This window comes from Xiphias gladius, chromosome 14, assembly GCF_016859285.1.
Source record: "Xiphias gladius isolate SHS-SW01 ecotype Sanya breed wild chromosome 14, ASM1685928v1, whole genome shotgun sequence".
Taxonomy (NCBI): Eukaryota; Metazoa; Chordata; class Actinopteri; order Istiophoriformes; family Xiphiidae; genus Xiphias; species Xiphias gladius.
In genome coordinates, this window is record NC_053413.1 from 3,878,914 (window position 1) to 3,900,000 (window position 21,087).

The following is a 21,087-nucleotide window of genomic DNA, read 5'->3' on the forward strand; positions in this document are numbered from 1 at the left end:
CTCTTAAATGATACTGTGGCTCATTATGTACATTATTGGTAGCTAATGTTGGCCATTATTTATAGTGCCAGCAGCTGGATTTTCATCCAGCTGAAATATTACTCAGCTATAGCTGAGATGTTAAAACAGTGCTTAGGAGATCCTGAGCTTGTTTCAAACCCACAACGGAAGCACTTTTGATCCTGTAGAGCATACTGACTCAGGAGAAAGGGGTGTGTGTATGTGAGTGTGTCAGGAGAGAAGTTACCCCACAGCTTTATAGGAAGTACTCTGGAAGCTAATTGGTTGTTAGCAGGCAAGCAGGCGGGGCAGGAAAGAGAAGCAGCCAATATCTGGGAAAATACACTAGATCTGTCTGTCCCATTGAGGGCAGGTCAATAGCAGTGATTGATTAGGGAGGTTTGGGGGTAGCACGCTAGAGAGCCTGGTCTATACAGCATGTCTGTGCCTTCCTGTTTGCTCTTGCTTAAAGTCATAGTTATGTTTTCTCATGATTGTGGGGAATTCATCATCAAAACCTTTCTTTGGAAGCTCATATCTTAATCATATTTTGTATAAAGATTAAAGACTATACAGAGAATCAGGAAAGTACTGCTTGTGATGTTACTTTCTTTGCACAGGGATGACAAATATCACAACAGCCTAAAACCACTGGTGTTTTTTTGTTTAAAATGGAAGAGACTCCCAGTTAGTGAAAAATCCTGTAGTTTTTGAAAAGTCTACCCCTTTGAAATTTTGACAAGAGTTGCAGGGTTTTCCCCAAAGCCTGCAACAGTGGCAGTATATTGTTGTGATAACTCATTTGCAACTGAGCAACTATTTCCCCCTCACCTGCAGCATTTTGAATTCTGATTTTCAAGTTTACACCCTCCGCATTGAAACACCAATATTGGAATACTGACATAAAAATAGACCAAAGAAATTCAGAGGGGATGTTTTTTTGTGAAATTATGCTTCTGATGTCACTAGTTGTTGTCAATGAGCCTGGGGGAGAGGTGACCACAATTCAGTGCTGTGGCCAGTCCGACAGATATAGTCAGACTGACCAGGTAACCCTTCATTAGCTGTCATCCAGTATATGTCATCTGACCTGGCATCATGACCTCCCTCCTCCTTTTAAATGAGTCAAACATAGGTTGAGTTCAGTGGACCCGTTTCATACGCATGAAAGAAGTTTACGTATACTTACGATTATAAATTCACCGAGCACTATATTATGAACACCACATTAATACTGGGTAGGGCCTCCCTTTGCTCTGAAAACAGCCTCAGTTCTTCGTGGCCTGGATTCCACAAGATGTTAGAAAACATTCCTTTGAGACTCTGGTCCATGTTGACATGTTTGCATCACTTAATTTCTGCAGATTTGTCAGCTGCTCATTCATGCTGCCAATCTCCTGTTCTACCACATCCCAAAGGTGTTCTAGTGGATTCAGATCTGGTGACTGTGGAGGCCGCTGAAGTACAATGAACTCATTGTCATGTTCATGAAACCAGTTTGAGACAACTTTTACTTTGTGACATGGAGCATTATCATGCTGGAAGTAGCCATTAGAAGAAGGTAAATTGTGGCTGTCAAGAGATGCATGTGGTCAACAACAATACTCAGATTGGCTGTGGTATTCAAACCATGATTGATTTGGTATTAAGCAGCCACAAGTTTGTCAAGAAAACATTCCCCACACCGTTACACCCCCACCACCAGCCTGGACTGTTGACACAAGGCAGGTTGGGTACAAGGATTCATGCTGTTGATGCCAAATCCTGACCCAACCATCTGTGTGCCTCTACAGAAATCCAGATTCATCAGACCACACTGCGTTTTTCAAGGCTTCAACTATCCAATTTTGGTGAGCCATGAGTGGAACTCAATGTAGTTTTCTCCTGTTGTAGCCCATCCACCTCGCAGTTGGACATGTTGAGCATTCTGAGATGCTTTTCTGCTCACCACAGTTAAAGAGTGGTTATCTGAGTTACCTTCGCCTTTCTGTCAGCTCCAGCCAGTTCGGACATTATTAGCTGGAAAACACAATGGGACCACAGCATGAAGCCTTACCTAGTCCAAATTCAAATTTGATTTTTAATTTTTTTTGGAGACTCCAGAGGACCTGTGGTAACCATGGTTACAAACGTAGGTTAAAAACAAAACTAGTTGTAGGTAGTTTGCTTTACGCATGCACTTCTTTGCTGTGGCTATAAAGCTACCCACTGAACCAGCATATTGTCGTTTTGAGAATTTCTTTGGCTATGCAAAGCACCAGTCATCAGCACAGTCAATTCCAGTTGGCTTGGCCTTTAAGCAAAAGAAGAGGGGCAGTTACTTCCTTTCAATGCGGACACTTGTTAGGTATTGTAGCTGTGGACAGGACATGGAAGCTCCTATTTGGTCAAGTGAGGTGTCGTCAGAGTGCAGCTGCCATTTTGATACTGTAATATAGCTAGTATTTGCATGTTAACTCATGTAATGAAGGAGAATACGGGGAAAATTATGCAGGCGGGCCGTCAGTGTGTTAAAGGGCTAATAAGTGCTTGGTGAGTGTATATTGAGTTCAGAAACCCAAAATTGTTTCCCAGTTCGCAGAAACGGTATCTAAGTTTCCATCCAGAAAGAAAATATGTCAATCCTTGCAAGCTTCCATCCACGACTGTTACCTGAATATTAGGTGGCTGTTGAGATAAACAGCTTGGTTAAACCATTGCAGAAGAGAACCCAAGATGTCATTAACAACGGGCAAGCCTCAAACAGTGAAAAACATTGTAGAAAACATTATGAAAATATGGCATTTATAATTATTTCATGTATTAACTTGAGGAACATTACATTATCCTCATTGCTACACACAGATCTGATGTTTAGGTCTGCTGGTATTTTTGTGTCTTTAGTGGTGCAGAAGCTTCAACGGATGTTTAAATCACATGATTTATGTACATCATGATTTATTCGCTAAGTCTATTTCCATTGCACATTTCCATTTGGCTTTAATTGATTTGTCAACTTTTCCACCTCAGCCAAGATTGAACCTTTTTTAAATGTACAGGTTTTTAGAAGGATTTTCATAAGGAAGGAATAAACAATACTGAAAAGAAAACACAATAAATAATATAAAAATACATTTGGCTCTGTCCTTCCCTAGGACCCCCCCCCCCCATTTAATACACTCACAAATATAAGTGGTTTCCAGATACAAGACAGTCAGTTGCAGAAACCATATAATAGGTTCTTTTAGCTCAGTGAGCGCGTGCGTGCGCACTCACGCACGCACTCTCCACTAGCAGGTTCCTTGCCCCCACCCCCTCTCCTGTGTCTGTCTCTTGCCCTCTGTGTCCTCTGTGATCAGGTTGAGAGCAGGCCAGTGGTTTTTCCTACCACATGGTAAAGGCAGGGAACAGATTGGATAAACACAGCCCTTTCCTGCTGACCCACCCCCACTGCCCACCCCTCTCCGCCAAACACACACACAAACACACTCCCCAACATGCACACTGCGCACACACACTGTCCATTAACGAAGCAGCCATGCGTAAAATAACCAGATTTTCTCTAGCTTCACTGCTTCTCTCTTTCTTCTCTCGCTCTCTTGATTTCCCCCCTCCTTCTCTTTTCTCTTCCTTCCTTCCGGGCCTCAAATCCCAGCCCCAAACACACGGCCCTGCATCCCCTCACTTGAGCATAATTACACACACAGCTAGCCAGCTCCTGCGTACTGTCCTCCATTTGGGAACAAAGGTATAAATTATAGCGGCTTAGATCCTAGTGGTAATGGGAGGTGGGTGGGTGCACACGTGTTCTCTAGAGGAAGAGGTCACTTACTTCATGTGTGTAGTTAGGTTTTGTCTTCTGAGCTTTTGGTGTAGTTTGTTTCTTTTTGGCTTTGTTTTGTTTGTCTGCGCCTGCCTGCGTCGCAGAGGAAACATGGTGTTGTTGACATGGCAGAGATTTCCTGTCGTAAAGCCTGGAGGCTACAGACAGTTTAGCTGCCAAATTGTTGACAGCACAGACAGGACTGCATTGAGTTGCTGTTGGCTAATCTCTCCTCCCTCTTTCTTCCTTCACTGCAGACTAACACTGTGTACATCAAGTGATTTAGAGTTGTGTGGTCAATTATGACATTTTACATTAATTAGAACAAATAAAATCAGAAATCCTTATTTTGCCAAAAGTTTTGTTGTGAAAGTAAACTGACAAAAAAGGTATCATCCTCATCTCTCAGACCTGACATGGTGCATCAAGAGGGGGACATGCAAATAAAAAAATTAAATTTAACATAGGCTTTCAAATGTTTAGAGCAAGAAAAAGAAGAGGTTTGCCGTGGAGGGCTGAGTGTCTGCAGGCTTTCATTCCAGCCAAAGTTTATACTAGGTGACTTCAGTAACTCACACACCTATACTCAGTCTGGAAGAACGTGAACCTGAAATTTGAAGACTCTTGACACATGGTTACCTGTCTGTGTTAATACACACATTTTTCACTTTAAATAGCCAACAAATCTATTAGTAGTAACTGTACATTACTGATTTTCAGTATTTAAGAAATACATCTGAATGTAAGTCTAATTGTTAGATTCACTATACATGTGTCTGTTTAAAATATGAGAAGAACTTTTATGCTGGGGTTGTGCATTGATGAGTGTTTTCATTAGAGTTCCTGTTTGGGTTTCTGTTAAATGAAGGCTCATCTCTAATGCACCACTGTGAATGACTGTAATGCTGCTGGCTGCCAGAAAGGCCATTCAGTTGCAGTAACTTGGCAGTGATATTCTGTGGTTTCGGGTTGGCTGAACGGATGGCCTTGATAATTGTGGTTTTACAGAGCTGCAGTCAGTGTGAATTCCTGAGCCTAGCTGGTGATCGCCACTTCATTTATCAAGTCGACTAAAACTTTACATGTTGGAGCCAATTGGTGATTACTTATGTCTTCAGGTGAGGAAGAACTTGTGGAGCTGTTAATTATGTTGTTGGGCTCACAGGCTCAAGTGCCTGCCTCCAGCAGTGACAGAACCAAACGCTTTTTATATTTCATCTCACTTTGTTTAAACTGGATAATAAAAGTTGGAGTTTATTAAAATTCATGCTCACAGTTGACAACTAAACTGAATATAAGCAGAATTTACATTAATTTAAATAGAAATATGCCCACATGAATGTACATCCTAAAAATATAAAACTACATATCTATATACACCCATACTCATATATGCATACTCATACATTGACATGCCACTGCTACTTCAAGGTCAGAGTCCTGATACAGTGTCTCAGGTTTTATTTTGGGACATAGTTTGCTTGGAGTTACAACATACAAAAGGAGCAAAAGAAAAGTTCTTTGCCTCCCATCCTGAAGCTATCTTAGTTGGCCACAATACTTTAGTTTCATTTCTTAGGAATTACCAGTGGCCTACTGTAAGTTAGCAGGTTACATATATGACCTGATGTCCGGATACTGCCCACAGCTGCATTGTAACAGTAGTTTGAGCTCACAGTAAATCATGAATATATTATTGCTGCCTATGATAGCTACATCAATTACTTGATTAATTGATCCTTAGATCAGAATGAATTTAATTGGCAGTTATTTTTACAATCAATACCTTACATCATTTTGCAAACAAATATGCCGAAGTTTTGATGGTTCCCATTTCTAGGTGTGAGAATTCACACCTAGAAATGGGAACGTCATCTTGTGCTCTAGGATACTGTGCTGGGAATTTTTCACATTTGTTTTTTAGAGCAAATGATCAATCGATTTGAGAATATTTCTTAGTTGCAACCCTACTGTCTATATAATATTTAGTTTTAACCTACATAGAATATATATAATACATTATATTACATTAATTATATTTTGTTATTTTTGATAAATACTTTGTTCCTCTTCAAAGAAAAAAGTTTCCCTTTGCTAAGCAATGCAGCAACATCATCTTGTTTACCTCAGTCAATGCGTACGACATTTTATTCAGGCTAATTTGGACATTTATATAAACATGTTTTAAGTTTATCCAACTCTCATATTGTGGCATGTCTGCAAATTAATGTGTGTTTCTGATACACGGTGTTTGGTGCTTTTCCCCCTTGTTACATAGTCTGTACTGCTCCCCTTTTTCCCATTAAATGTAGTAATTTCAGTTTGTCTAGGAAGAGTTTCTGGCACCATAATACCTTACATTACAATTATACATGAAAGACTATCCTTTTGTAGGAAAATGTGTAACTGGTGTGGACATTATTTAAGTTTTCTTATTTCATGACAATAGTATGAATGACAAATATGTACCAACACTCAGCATTGGGTGATCTACCTAATGTACTTTGAATCACTTCTGAAAAAGCGGTATTGGCGCACCAATAATAATGGAGATGAGGAATGGCTTTCTCACAGGGGTGATGGAGTTCTTTTATTGATTCATCATCATCCTTCGAAACTGGCCTTTGATTTTTAGAGGTTGAGCATGTACAAGTTGTCACCGCTGAAAACGCTGATAAACATCAGTGTGCTCTTGTGAAGCCACATAACTGAGCACAACTTCTCAGTTGTATCACTCACTTTCTTTTTCTGTCAGTGGTTAGTTCATTGAAAGGACTGTAGGACAGGAGCCTGAAGGCCTGCTCTGCTGCTGGTAACACACGTATCTGTGTTAACCACCTGGTATTTATCCCATGCTGAAGGTAAAAGAGGCAGGCAAATTAGCCAGTGATGCTGTGGTGTAGGGCTGCAACAAACAATTTTTTTATGAATTATTTTCCCAGTTAACTGATTAATCTTTTGGTCTATAAAATGTCATAAAAAGGTAAAAAACGGAAATCAAAGTTTGTCAAAGCCCATGTTGATTATTCATGTTGTTTTTGTCCACCCAAGAGTCCAAAACCAAAAAACATTATACATTGGTTCTGAAGTTATCTGACAACATACAGATCAATGACAACACATGCATTGTGATCAATCCTGTGTCCACACACAATGAGTGATTACAGCGACAGATGGAGACGAGAGAAATTTGGCTTTTTAACACTTCTGTTTCACTGGATTGCACAAATTAAGAAGAATGTACAAATTGTTATGCTCCTTCATACTTATTAGGTAAAAAGTACCTGGTATCAGATGACTTTGTCACAGTACAGTGCTATGACAAAATTTAAGCTTGAATTAACTTTTGTCAAACCTGTCTGCAGTTCCTCATGGTTGGGTTTACCTCTTCTGGGCTCCTCACCAGGTGTAGGTTACGGCAGGGGGAGGAGAGGGGAGTGTGGTTGGCTAAATGCCTCATCCTTTGATGAGATTTGACGTCTAAAGCGGCACACTGACCGTTCACCTAATTCCCTTTTCAGTAACAGCTGAGCCTCAATACCAAACTGTGCATGTGTTTGCATGTGTGTGTTTGGGGTAAAATAGAGATGAGTGCTCAAACTTGGGCTGAAATGGAAGAGGAAGAGAGAAGGCTTGTCTGTTCCATGATGGAAGGAGATTTGAGAGAGAGAGAGTGCCAAAAAAGCCCCAGATGGCAGAAAAACAAATACCAGTTTACCATAAATAATCAAATCATTGAGCCTGTATTAGCTATACCTACCTTGGTATAATCATAACAGCCTCAGGGAAGTTCAACATGGCAGTGAATGCGCTAAAGAAAGAGCTGTAAGAGCACCAAATGCAATTAAGATAAATTTTATAATTTCCACATTCCAATAAGAATCAAGCTTAAAATATTTGAAAGTTTTATCCTGCTCATTGCGCTAGATGGTAGTGAGGTATGGGGTCCACTCAGTCATCATATCTAAACCCATTGTGATTTAAAAACCCAACAGAATCTCTACATGCCGAATTCTGCAGATACATTTTACATGTACAAAGAAAAACACCAACCAAATGCCTGTCGAGCAGAATTAGGCAGATACCCACCGATAATTACCATTCAAAAGAGAGCAATCAATTTTTTTAAGCGCCTTAAATCCAGCCCCTTAGACACCCTCCATTCCAAAACCCTCCAAATCCAAGAGCTGACCCCCAGAGAAGAGTCCCCTATGTCAGTTGGTGCTGAGACTAACTGCCCCCTCTCAAACACACTCTGACCAGTCTCACAAACACACTTTTTTCCAAACACCAATCAGGGTAAACCAAATTATAACACAATGAAAAGAAACCTATCTGAAGCACTGGAGAGAGAAACAGTGATTATGAATGGGCAGAATATCTCTTAACTGTCAGATAGAAAGCAGAGGCAGATCCTAACCAAGTACAGGCACACTGACCACAAACTGGCAATCGAACAAAGAAGACACAAAAAATCATGCAGCAAAGGAAACAGAACATGTGGTCAGTGTACATCAGGTGAGGTTGAGAAAGAGATGCACTTCTTTCTTAAATTTAAATCATTCAATGAATTAAGGAACGTTTACCCGATTCTGTAATTCCAAATTTCATTGAACTAAATGACATTTCAAAATTTAAAAATATTCCTAGAAGAAGGAGATGGGGCATCTCTCTCTCTCTCTCTCACTCACTCACTACTCACTCACACACAGTAGCCACAGCTACATTTATTCTGTATTGTAGGATTCACAGTGTAATTTAGTGTGTCTGGTAGAGCTGACAGGAAATCAGTTGCCTTTGTAGTAGCTTGCAGCAAAGGATGTGAAATTACACTTGATTACTCTCACCTGCTACACACATACACGCTCATATTTTTTCTTCCTGTAATGATTGAAATACACAGGAAGTGATGCAACTCAACTGTGTTTGATAGCTGTTGCTTGTATTACTGTGGATATACAGCCGATATATAGCCGAACACAAGTTTTCTGATGTCACTTGGTAAAACACAGCTCTGACGGTAGAGGCTGATGGTTTCTGTTGGGCTGTTGTAGCATAATCAGCAACTGTTTGGCAACTGTAGCCTAATTTATAAATTCTCTCTGTAGAACAAATTTAAATACTGTTTTACAATGCTACAGTCCAACATAAACCAACAGCCTCTACACAGAGTATTTCAATGAGTTCTAAAGATAGAATTTATAAATACGACTCGAGTTGCCAAGCAGTTGCTGATTACACCTTCTAAGATGTGAGGATTTGCAGCTTCTCTGTTTTTATATCACTATAAATTGAATATCTCTGAGTTTTGTCTGTTGATCGCCTATTATTAGATGTCATCTTGGGATCTGGGAAATTGTGACAGGCATGTTTCGCTATTATGTTTTATAGACTAAATGATTGTGATTAATTGAAAATATAGTTATTGTGCTTCATCTACATTGCATGTGTACCGTATTTACAATACAGTGGACTGGAACTTGCGCGCAAAAGTTTAGTTAAGCTTCACAAATGACAGTAGTGATTAAGTAAAGAGCTTCTATAGGTGTGTTTACTCTTTCATGCACAAACTTCACTGATGGAAACTAATCTTATTCAGATCATAAAATTGATCTTCTGCACTTATCAAAATGTCTGGTCAAAAGTGATGTAAAGATGTAGGTGAAGTGGAGATTAGACAAATTATATTCCATTTTTATGCCAAGCCCAATACTTTATCCATTTATCATTGCACTTATACCTTTTTTGTGGTGAAAATGGAAGAGTTTGGGTACTTAGAATCACAGGTTTCACTCAGAATTGTTATACTACTAATAGTACTATTTTCTCTCTGATTTTGAGAGACATAAAAATTGCATGTGTAATCCAAACCTTTTCTTTCACATTATGCTCTCTCACACATCATTTCTAGCCCCCTCTCACTCTCCACAGCTAGTTGCATGGTGTAACGGTCTTGTCATTTTTACAACTTCTATAAAAATTTGGGGGCGGTTAATTGGAAGCAGCAGATCTCCCTGCTAACCCAGACGTGTCAGAATTAGTTGAAATAGTGGCGGAATAGTGGGACTATACATTCAGATGACCTGTCACCCTTGTAAATTAAATTGTGATTTGTTGATATTCAAAATGAGTCCAGATGTTATGTAGTCTGGTGTACAGCCTAACCCCTACAGGATTTTTAAGGCCAATATCAGATACATTGGTTGATATTCAATTTTAACAGACACACATAACATAAAGATATTTGATAAGAATCCCTTAAATTTAGTTAAAGACTTCTGACCAAGATTTGTACTGAGTAGGACATTATGCAGTTGAAAATAAACTTGTTTTTGTTGTCAAAAACACAAAACTTGAATGACAACACAAATACACCAAAGATATATTTGTTTTGTGATATTGTCTTTTGTGAAAATCCGATATGTATACAATGCACCGACTGTAACTGTACTGACATACGAGCATGCTGATATATTTACTAGAGATAGGCATTTCAAGCATACTAACAAGGAAGAAAATGATAGGACTGTTGGTCATTTACTCGCTACAAATGTTTTACCGTTTGACAAATGTAAAATCAAGTTTGTCAACAGGCTATAGCCAACACGAATCAACTACTTTGCTCCCGACTTCTGCTCTATAGCGGTCAGCCGAGCTGCGACGTATTTGGTGAGCTCGCAGGTTACCAACAGTTGAGTCGCAGTGCTCTCTGGTGGACAAATTACACAATAGCAGCTATAGCCCGCTGGTCAGCGGGTGTAGCCTATGCGATTGAAATGACTGCTCTCAAACTTATGTTACACAAAAGGAGAAATGAGGGGGTATGGTTTATCATTCAAGTAATGTATTACACATGAAAATTAGCACCTTACCATGAAGACACAGATCCATAAACGCCTATTCCATTCAGCTCTGCAGTGGTCATCTGAGCTGTGTTGCGTTCAGGGATTACTGTGTTGCTCACAGTGGAGTCATAGTGCTCTCTGAAGGACAAACTATGCAGTACCGACACTGGTGATAAAATAGCTCAGGCACCTAGCTTTAGCTTACCATTATTCATTTTCATGTTAGTTATTGGCAGTTATGAATGGTGATACTGATATATCTGCAATTACCTTAAATCAGTTGATAACATCACTCCGCTGATGTATCCATCAGGCTCTACTCTAGATATACAGAACCAGTTAGTAATTTAATTGGTGACTGAACCAATTATTCATCATTCATTAAATTAAATATTGTTCATTGTGAGAGGGGCTGTAGCTCTGAGTATTTAGTTAAGTACCTATTGTGGAAAATACAGTGATTTCGGTCTATTTGAGTTATAAGATATGTTAGCAACTGAGCCATTAGCACAAAAAGCTAATGGCATATTACTGCATACATATTGCCACAGTTTGAACAGATATCTGTACTACTATTGATGCTTTAAGAATCTCTAAGAATCTCTGCATGTGTTGCTGGTCCTTGCCTATTGCTGAACATAATATAGTAAAAATTTGGGTAGCACCTGTCTTCAAGGTTCAGAGAGATGGAAGAATGGGGTTGTTAACTGCTATTTACGCAACAAAAATGGATGCTCCCAGCCGAAGGCCCAGAGGGCCTAAGAACCTGAAGGAATGTTTTACTGTAGTCCTGCTAATGTTTACTGTTGGCTTACTACTGACTGAATGGGCATTCTCTATTGGCACCCAGTAAGTAGACATGGAACAGTAGGTGTGATGGTGTTACAGTAAAGTAACTCTTATATATCTTATCAGGGAACATTTGGGCTACTATTGACTAGTACTGGCAGATAAATTATTTGGTCCTGGTTATTGTTTGTTAATAAAAAGTTAAATTGGTTAAAATCCCTTCAGAAATGATATCCTGCTCAGTGGTTGCTTAATGGATTAAACAGATCAATTTAACCATCTTTTTCTGCTGTCTTTAGAAATGAGACAAAGTATGTAAATTTTAGAGCCTGACCAATATCTTGGATGACTTAAGGTAATAGATGTAATAAAAAAATAAACAAAACAAATTGAAGTACTGGAAAACCAAAGATAGGTGCTTAAGGTATTTTACTGTCAGTGTCGCTATTGTGTAGATTATCGACGAGAGCTCAACCCCGGACCGCAGCAGAGCAGAACAAAGTCGGCGACAAAGTAGTTTTGTGGTGTTGGCTATAGCCTTTTGAAAAACTTGATTTTATGCTTAAGACAGTTGTAGTTAGTAAATTAACAACCACTGTGTAGTTTTCTCCCTCCTCAGTGTAGCACTGGCAGCAGCGATAAAACGTGCAGTACAAATTATGGAATAAGCAAGGAAAAACGTGTATGCTTGACTATGGATGGCTATTGATGGCCAAAATAAAAAATAGCTGGTGGAACAAGATCATACAATACATATTGCAAGACTAAACATACACAAACATTTTGTTTACGTTTTTGTGTCGTGATATTTTGATTTTCAATACATTTTCCCTTCCCTACTAATGGCTCACCATCACATTTCAAAACAGCTGGCTAGAACGGTGGAAAACCACTAGAAATTAATGTTTTCACATTGAGACAAGTAGATGGCTGTGAAATCTGATTCAGACGCTCCCCATGCCCCCCCCTTCCCTCTTGTTTTTTGTCTTGTTGCTGCAGCGTTGTTTACTGTGTCACTGAAAGTTAACTGCATCATTAAAGATGGCATGTTTTTAAATGGCAACATAAATGGTGGTTGGAAAATCCTGTAGCTTGCACCATATAGATAAGAATAAAAGAGTACTGGTAAATGGAGAAACTGGATAAATGAACAGGCCACATTAAAATTAGTCATAGTGACAGACAGGATATTCTAATTATCAAAAATCCATCTAACTCAATACCTATTATATAACTTGTTTTTGTCTGTTAAGGAGAACCCTTGTTTACCAGCCAATTGTAATAAATAAAAGTAATATATCATTGTTTGTCACACAACTTTATATATTTGTTGTTTTTCTTTTGCGATTCAAGTTTAATGGCAATAAAACAAGTTGTGGAAGAAATGGAAGGCTGGTGGACAAATGAGTTTGTACATTTTTATCCAATTGAATAAAGCTGAAGAGAAAACATCTGCCCTGTGACAGGAAGCAGCAGTTATTATGTGCAACATGCCATAACTTTGACAAACATTAGTGCAAGCTACACTGCCATGCAGAATCTACCAGTTGTTTTTTCTATGGTCTGTTATTTTCTGTAATTACAAAACGGTTCATATGACTGTGAATACAGTCAGCTCTGTGATAGACTCGTGAGCTGTCCAGGATGTACCCCACCTCTCGCCTAATGCATCCAAGGATATGCCTGAGCAGGCTGTACACTCAAACACAGCTGTTAGTCTGCCGCTAAGACTTAAGGTGCTCCTCTAAAACATAGCTGCTTAGCCAAAACCACCTGTACCTTCAGTATTTGCTGCTGCTGCAGTAGTACCAAGAATTAAGTAATGTATGGGGCAAATTTTAGTTTAGTTGTACAAAATATTTATTAGAAAGGGAAAATTAATAATTCATGCACACTGTTTCATGTTAGGAAGTAATCAAACCTTTTTGCCCTGATACCTGTTGGTGTCTGTAATGAACCAGTAATTGAAAGGGAGTGTGGAGGAGGAAAGAAATTAGGTGAAGGGGGGAGGGAGAAATCTGTAGTGTTAGAAGTTGGATTGGGTGTTTTTTGCAGTGCACCGAAGCAACAAGCAAACCTCCCCCATCTCCCCCCCGTCTTGGTCTCCAATGTGGCCTACACCTACTCATTCATGCGTGCTTAGATCCACCTACAGTGCCATCACCCTCTCATGCATTCTGGGGCGTTGGGGTTGCCACCCAGTCCCTCAGATGTTGAGTATATTCACAAACCTTTAGAGTATTCAAATTTTCAGTTTTTTTTATTTTTTATTTTTTATTTTTTTTATTATTTTTTATTAAACACACAAATACGGCTAGTTTATTAATAGTGAAGGAGGCTTGTTGTATGCATGATTATTTTCCTTTTATACCCAATGAGATCACATCTGCCAGTACTGACTGGCTAGTCAGCCAACTGAGAGGTTTGCAGATCTAGTAGCTAACTACTGACTGATTGGTGTATGGAAAACCTCTCTGGTCTATTGGCTGGCTGATTACTGGCTGACTGGATGGCAGCTGCTGCTGTTCAAACAGAGTTGCATCTGCTGGGCCCTTTGTTCTAACACACACACGTTCAATGACTTCAAGTGTGTGTTGAAAAAGAAAAGTTCTTTTGTTCGGTAGTAAAATGGAGGTGGGGGAGGGTTTGGAGGGAGTGCTAATATGAATTGTGTGTTTTGGGCTGTGTGAATGTGGAGAGGTTTTTTTCAATTGGTGCATGTTTTTTTTTCTAGGCTGGTTACAACTGATTAACTTGCTAAACATGAAAGTTAATCCTTTGCACCTTTGCCTAACAACTAATAAGGCACTGAAAAATTAAAAAAAAAATTAGTTGGTATGATGCCCCATCTAAAGAGGGCCGAGTACTTTTGGGAAAATATAAATTTGTGATTTTGCTGAACAGTATTGTGATCCCCCCCCCCCCCCCCCCCAAATTGTGATAGCTTCCTATCAAGGCCAGTATTGATTGTCTACATGGTTAAAAATTATCTTGTGTAAGACCACAAACTTATGTACTTTATCTACAAGAAATATAGGTTAAAAAATTACGCAAAATGATGCAGCTGCTTGTTGTTGGTGGTTGCAAAAATCTTCCCAGGGTTTTTAACCAGTTGATAGGAGAAAAGTAAACTTGAAATTAAGTGTGCTAGCTACTACAGAAAAATGTAAAAAATCCATAACCAATAGACTTGAAATTAGTACATGTTTAGAAATAAATCTTTATCTTACCCTCTCTCCGTCTGTCTCTGCAGGAACCATAATGAAGACCATGGAGTAACAAGCTTCAAATTAGCAGCTAGCTGATTAGCTTCTCACTGCACAACACACCTCCCTCCATCTAGTCCCCTCCATCTGTGGGCCCCCCACCCAGCCATGGCGGACCCAGGGATGTTGAGTTTATTTGGGGACGATGCAGGGCTGTTCTCCGATGGATTAGATGGTTTAGGAGGCTGCTTTCCTCAGCAGCCTGCCCCTGGCCAGTCCAATCCTCTAACCCAGCAGACTAATCCCTCTCTGAACCATGAGCACCAGGGAAACAGGGGTTACCACCAGGGGATGATCCATGGCGCTGGGACTGGTGCAGGGCAGCCTAAATTGGGGCAAATGTATGACCACAGCCCATACACAGGTTACGATCAATCTGGTTCCCCTGGAGGACGACTGATGGCCCAGAATGGTCCCAGCCAGGGGCCACCAAATGTGAATGCAGCCATGAATGGCATGGCTTCCCACTACCATAACAACCCAGCTAGCTCCAGCAACCCCCACCATGGGTACCCAGGTGATGCTGGGGCAGGAGGAGGTGGGGGTGGAGTTTGGGGCCAGCAGCAGCAGAGCAGATCAGCTTATCAACAGCCTCCAACACAACCAGGGGGCGGTTCCAATCAGATAGGAGGCTACCAGATGTCTCAAGGCAACTATGGGATGCAAGGCCCGCCTACACCCAATGCAACTCGCATGAACCAACACTACCCTCCACAGAGCATGGCACCCCCTCCTGCTCAGGACCCATCTCACTACCTGGGACATGTTGGAATGGGGGGGTCACAGATGAGACACCCCCAGCCACAACCCCAGGGCTATCCCAACATGGGTCACACACCGCGATACCCACACTCCCCCTCCCGACAGCCCCCACACACCCACCAGCACCAACAGGGCTTGGCGGGGTTTGGGGGAGGCCAGTACCCCGGCTATCAGGCCCAGTATGGAGCCATTGGACCTGGGATGGGTCAGAGTCCTAATACTAACGTCAGTACTAACACCAGCCAGGCCATGGGACCAGGGCAGCTTGGCCAGAGGTTTAACCAGGGATCAGGCCCAGCAGCAGGGCAGCAGGGGCAGCGATATCCCCCTGCACCACCACACCAACCCCAGCCCCTTCAAACCCATTCTACCCCTATGCAGCAGCAGGCAGGACAGCAGGGCCAGCCTATGCACCCCCTAAACCACACCCAGCACCCCCAGAATGTGCCCCAGTCTCAAAACCAACCCCAGTCCCACCTTGTCCCCTCAGCTCAGGGATCTTACCCCTCCCCCTCGTCCATGTCCCCCATGCGGGTTTTGGGAACCCCAACCCCTCCTCCCCAGCAGGGCAGACCCCCTAGCGCAGGACTAGCTGGGCCCTCAGAGGTTGCAGGGTACACAGCCTTGCAGTCTCCACCCAATTCTATGCCCCATCCACAGAGAACTCCCCAGACCCCTCTATCTGCCCCACACCCCCAACACCAGCAGCCCCACAACATGCCCACCAATGCAGGGCAGATGTATCCCGGCATGGGGCCACAGCGTGGTCCACAAATTGGTCCAAACAGACCTCAGCTACAGCAACAGCAAGGTAAGCATTGGACAGTTGATGCTGTCCCATCTTGCCTTTTCAAGAGTCTCACTTTGGTCACCTTATTGGTACCCATTCAAGCATTTTGTTTACTCTAGAAAAGATTAAACTTCCAACATTAACATTTGCCTCCTGAAAATCAGTGGTTTGATCAGTGGTTCAATCCCGCGGCTGCTCCTGTCCACGTGTCAAAGTGTACTTGGGCAAGATACTGAACCCCAAATTACCTCTGTCGTCATTATGTATGAATGTGTGTGTAAATGGGTGAGTGTGGCATGTAGCGTAAAGTGCTTGGTAAGACTAGAAAAGTCCTATATAAGTGCAGTCCATTTACAACTTAAAAGTAAAAGAGAAATTATAAGTTGGGTAAACTTAAATGTTGGGAAGCGATAACAAAAGATAGTTTTCTTGACATTTACTGTTTTCATACTCTGCATGTAGTCTTTAAATACAAAAACGAATTGCTAGTTCCTCTGGATTAGATGGTTGTGAACTAACACCAGCGTGTTTCTCTGCTGCCATTTTAGCTTTACACTTATTCTGCTATGTCCTGATAGTAGTGGAAATGAAGACAGTGTAAGAATGTATCTGGCAACATTACACATACTTGAAAAAGGAAAAAATATTAATTATTCATATTATGATGCCAGATAACAGGGTTTGATGATGCAACTACCAGATGCAACTACTTGAACTGTTTTAGGGGGTCTTCCTGAGGGACAAAGATGATACACGCTGTTTATGTAGTTGCAGCAATCCTCTAGCTGCTAGCTCAAAAGTGCTATACAGTTTGTCTAGGGATCAACCAGACACCTTTCAGTTATTTGTACCTCTAGTAAATCCCACAGCTACACAAGTGAATCACTGAAGTAATTCATAAACATCCACATCCAATTTGACATGGTCTGTGAACTTGTAATTTTCATTTATTTTACACCTAATATCAGCGACTTTATATTTGCTCTCACTTCATTGATTATTGGATGAAAGTTGAGCTAAAGTTGCTAGTGTTTTCATTTTGTTTCTGTTCTGAATTAAGTTTTGTTTTATTTAGTTTTGATTACACTTTTCAATGTTTGTAAAAAGCATTATAAAGTTCATTGTACTTTTTCTTTACTTCACAAGAATATTACCTGCTGCAGCCAGATATTGTGCCTATTACTGTATTTAACAAATGGTTTTGGTGATTGAAACACAGACAAAAAAAGAAAAGAGAAGTACTGGCTACGTTTTAGCGTCTTGGTGATGGACAAGAGGTTAAACACCTGGTTACTGGCATTATACATTAATACAGACAGTGATGTTACTGTGTTCTTCTCTCGTCTTTACTCCCAGGACCTCATGAAGCTCCAGTCAGCCAGGGGGGGGACCAGCGTCTGCTCCAGGCACAGCAGCAGGCCTCTCGAAGCGGGCAACCCCTGCAGTCTGCTCCCATGGGTTTCCACGGTCCACCTATCAGTCAACAAGGAGCTCCGGCCTCAAACCAGGGCTTAGCACCGCCCACCCAGAATGCTCAGACACAGCACACACACCTGCCCCCCCACCACCTACAGAGCACAGCCCCTCAATCCAACCAGGGATCAAACCCATGGGCACCTACAGCTCCTGCCTCCCACCCGCTCTCCTCTCCCCCTCTTACTCCACAGAAAGTGCCTCACATACAGGTGAGTCTCCGTAAAACAAATGCTTTGATGTGGTAGCAACACTGTGTGTGAGTGTGACAGAGATCAAGACTATGTGCATTTGTTTTCATGTGTGGGTGTATTTCATCTGACTGTTTATTTTTCATGTGGGTGGGGGAATGTGTCTGTTTGGAGTGTAAGGGAAGTGTGTGATGTGTGTGTGCATATATGTGTGTGTACATGACATTTGAAAACACAGTGGTGCATTGGGCACTGCTTCATTGGGGTTTTGTGTGCGTTTGTGTTCATATCAGTGTTTTTTTGCCTTTTGTGTCTTCTGCTGTCGCCCTTGTGTGTGGTTGTGTTTCCGTGTGTGTGCGGGGGGAATGGATTTTTGCAGCTGTTTGTTTCCTGTGAGCTCTATATCCTGAGACACATGTGCAGTACACAAACAGATATACGTGCACACACAGAGGCGCCACCAGCATAATCTCGCCTCCCTCTTGCTCCCACATCTCCCCCTCCTCTGTAGAGGAAACCTCCCTTCCTGTCTCTCCTTCCTCCCCGTCTCCTCTCTTTCCGCTCTCTCTCTGCCTGCCTGTCTGTCTGTCTGACTGTTTGTTTGTCTTATCCATTTCAGGGGTGTCATCTCTTAGTTAATGTTGTGTAGCCGGACGTCCAGAGACACACAGTTTAGAAAAGGAGGAGACAGTGAGAAGAAAAAAAGCTGCAGGGCGATTAAGAGATTGGGGGAGGGGAAAACACTAAGAGGAATGAAGTGGGAAAACAAGCAAAGATCTCAGGAGAGTGAGTCCAGTATCTCTAGCAAAGGAGACAACGATGAGGGGAGGGCTGGTGGGAAGAGGTTAGCAGTTCTCAATGGCAACTTTCATGTTTGTGTGTGTGAGCGTGCACCGTCACCACTGCCTTCGTCACGTGCCCTTGGCTTCCATTAGCTTGTTTTGTTGCTCAAAGCCCCCTTTCTCCACTGACCCATTCACACACAATAGCAGCCCTGTGGCCACACACACACACACACAGATTTTGTCCCCTTTTTCTCTTCCATTCTTATCAACAAAACTCCCCTCTGCTCTCGTACTACTCCCCCACCCCACCTCCAAGCCTGCGTTGCTGCGTTTTTTGGTTGACATTTCAGCCGTCACACTTAATTTATCCAGCACTTTTGACCTAGATGCCAGGTTGACTGGTGAGCCCTGGTCCTTGCCTGGGCACGTTGCATGCATCGCCCTGACTGTAGCTGCAGGCCCGACAGCCCCTGTCATTACCCACCCGTGTAGACACACAAACACACCAACAGTGTGGCCTGGGATAGTGAGGTCTGGAATGGGATGGCAAATGCCTGGGGAAATAGGATAGCCTATCTACAGTAGTACTCAGATTTGTGTGTGTGTGTGTGTGTGTGTGTGTGTGTGTGTGTCAGGAAGGGAGTTCTCTCTTTGCCTCATGTTGCACTTGTTAGAAAGAGCCACACACACCACAAGCTGGCCAGTCAGTCATGATGACTGTATGTCTGGTACTCTAAGCTCCATCTGTTCACTAAGCATGGTTATTACACATGCACACACACGCGTGCCTTCGTCAGCAGCTCAAGGTCACTACTCTGGCAGAGTGCTGTTCTGTGACCTTTATTCTACATCTCATGCACACACAGTTTTGCGTGCAGCACTCTAGCTGACATATAACATGACTGTCTCGCCCCTCCCCCGCTCATACACGCTGTCAGTGAGCTGCTGTACCATCCATCTCACCAATGCTCTGCAGCTTCGAGGACATGCTTCTCTGATGTTTTGTCATCTCCTCCTTGTTTGTGGGAATTTCAGCAAATTGAAAATGTTTTTGTCACTTGTTTACAGAAGCTTGTTTCGATCTACATATCATCAGAAATCCATATTAAGTGTGTGCAGTGATAACATGCTTCACATGAATGTTTCTATACATATTCAACCACTAATGCAACTATTTTTTTCCTATCTCTCTGTTTTTGCAAAGTTTAAACCACTTGAGCTATTTATTCATCAAAACAGATAGATGGAACTGTTGTTGAAATGGACCTAATAGCAAATTAAGTATAAATCACCTATGGCGCGCCACAGCAGATTAGTTTGGCTGCATCCTTGTTATGAAAGATGACACACTTAATTATTCTTTGAGGAGATAATCCGAGTTAGAGTATGGTCACCTCGCCAAGCTAGTTCTTAGTAAGCAGATTCATCTTGGTTTTGATGATTGAATGATTTATTGGCAGCCTCACCTTACCTGCCTAAAGAGCTAATACATGCAGCAGCTGCTGCTACAGTGTCTGGTGAACAGGGTGGTGGTGTTTCATTCTGTATATATGCTAAATGATTTCGATTTTGGCAAAACATTTGGCTGAATTTTTGATGTAGTATGAATGAGCTCTAAGCTTTCAAAATGTACATTATAATACATTTTTAAAATAATTTAAAACAAAGTTGTGCAGTATTTACCCCTTCAGTTTGTGGCTCATTGACCACCTCATAGACTTTTAAACAAAAGTTTAATTGTGCTTTAAGTCTAAGCATCAAAGTAAAACTTGTCTCTAATAAGCCTTTACTTTTAGAGTTTTAGCAGGCTTGCTAGGGTTAGGAGAACAAAATACTGAAATATTAAAACAATAAATTAAACCAAATAGAGAAATGGATTAAAGGTGAAGATACAATTATGAAATGTTTTAAACATTGTGCTAATATGACACATTGGTGGCCTTATGAATCATATAATAGTTACATAAAGATATGGAAGTCCATTGTAGTTGTTTACTGTAACCTTGGGTTAGTTATCAAGAGTTCTGATTTGGAATTGATTCTAAATTTTAAAAAAACAAAACAATCAAGGACTTGCTTGAGACACATGCTTTTCAATTCAGCTCATGGACTCGTGAAAGTGGAGTTTGGACCTACTACCCTTCAGTCTACTTTTTCAGTTCAGGATCCACCAACCTACATGTAAAGTGTTTTGAAATATGACAGACCAAAGCTAGTGCTCAGAAGTGTAGTCACGCTTTGCAAAGGGCAAAATGTAGTCACTGTGCAAAGATGATTTCACGTAAGAGATGAAGTCAGTCTAACATTACAAAGTATTCAACTTCTGCATGGCAAGATACAGAATTATCATATATTTTTCCTTTTTTACCAAGGGAATCACAAAA

General features: G+C 41.3%; 1 protein-coding gene across 1 annotated transcript in view; it reads left to right on the forward strand.

Annotated features, from left to right (window-relative positions):
• The window catches only part of LOC120798912 (chromodomain-helicase-DNA-binding protein 7-like), a 32,843-nt gene that overhangs the window by 5,093 nt on the left and 6,663 nt on the right, over positions 1-21,087 (forward strand). The window contains exons 2-3 of the mRNA XM_040143704.1: positions 14,690-16,275; positions 17,611-17,939. Of these exons, the coding sequence (XP_039999638.1) occupies positions 14,811-16,275; positions 17,611-17,939 (1,794 nt within the window). The 5' untranslated portion in view covers positions 14,690-14,810. The remainder of the gene's footprint in view (positions 1-14,689; positions 16,276-17,610; positions 17,940-21,087) is intronic.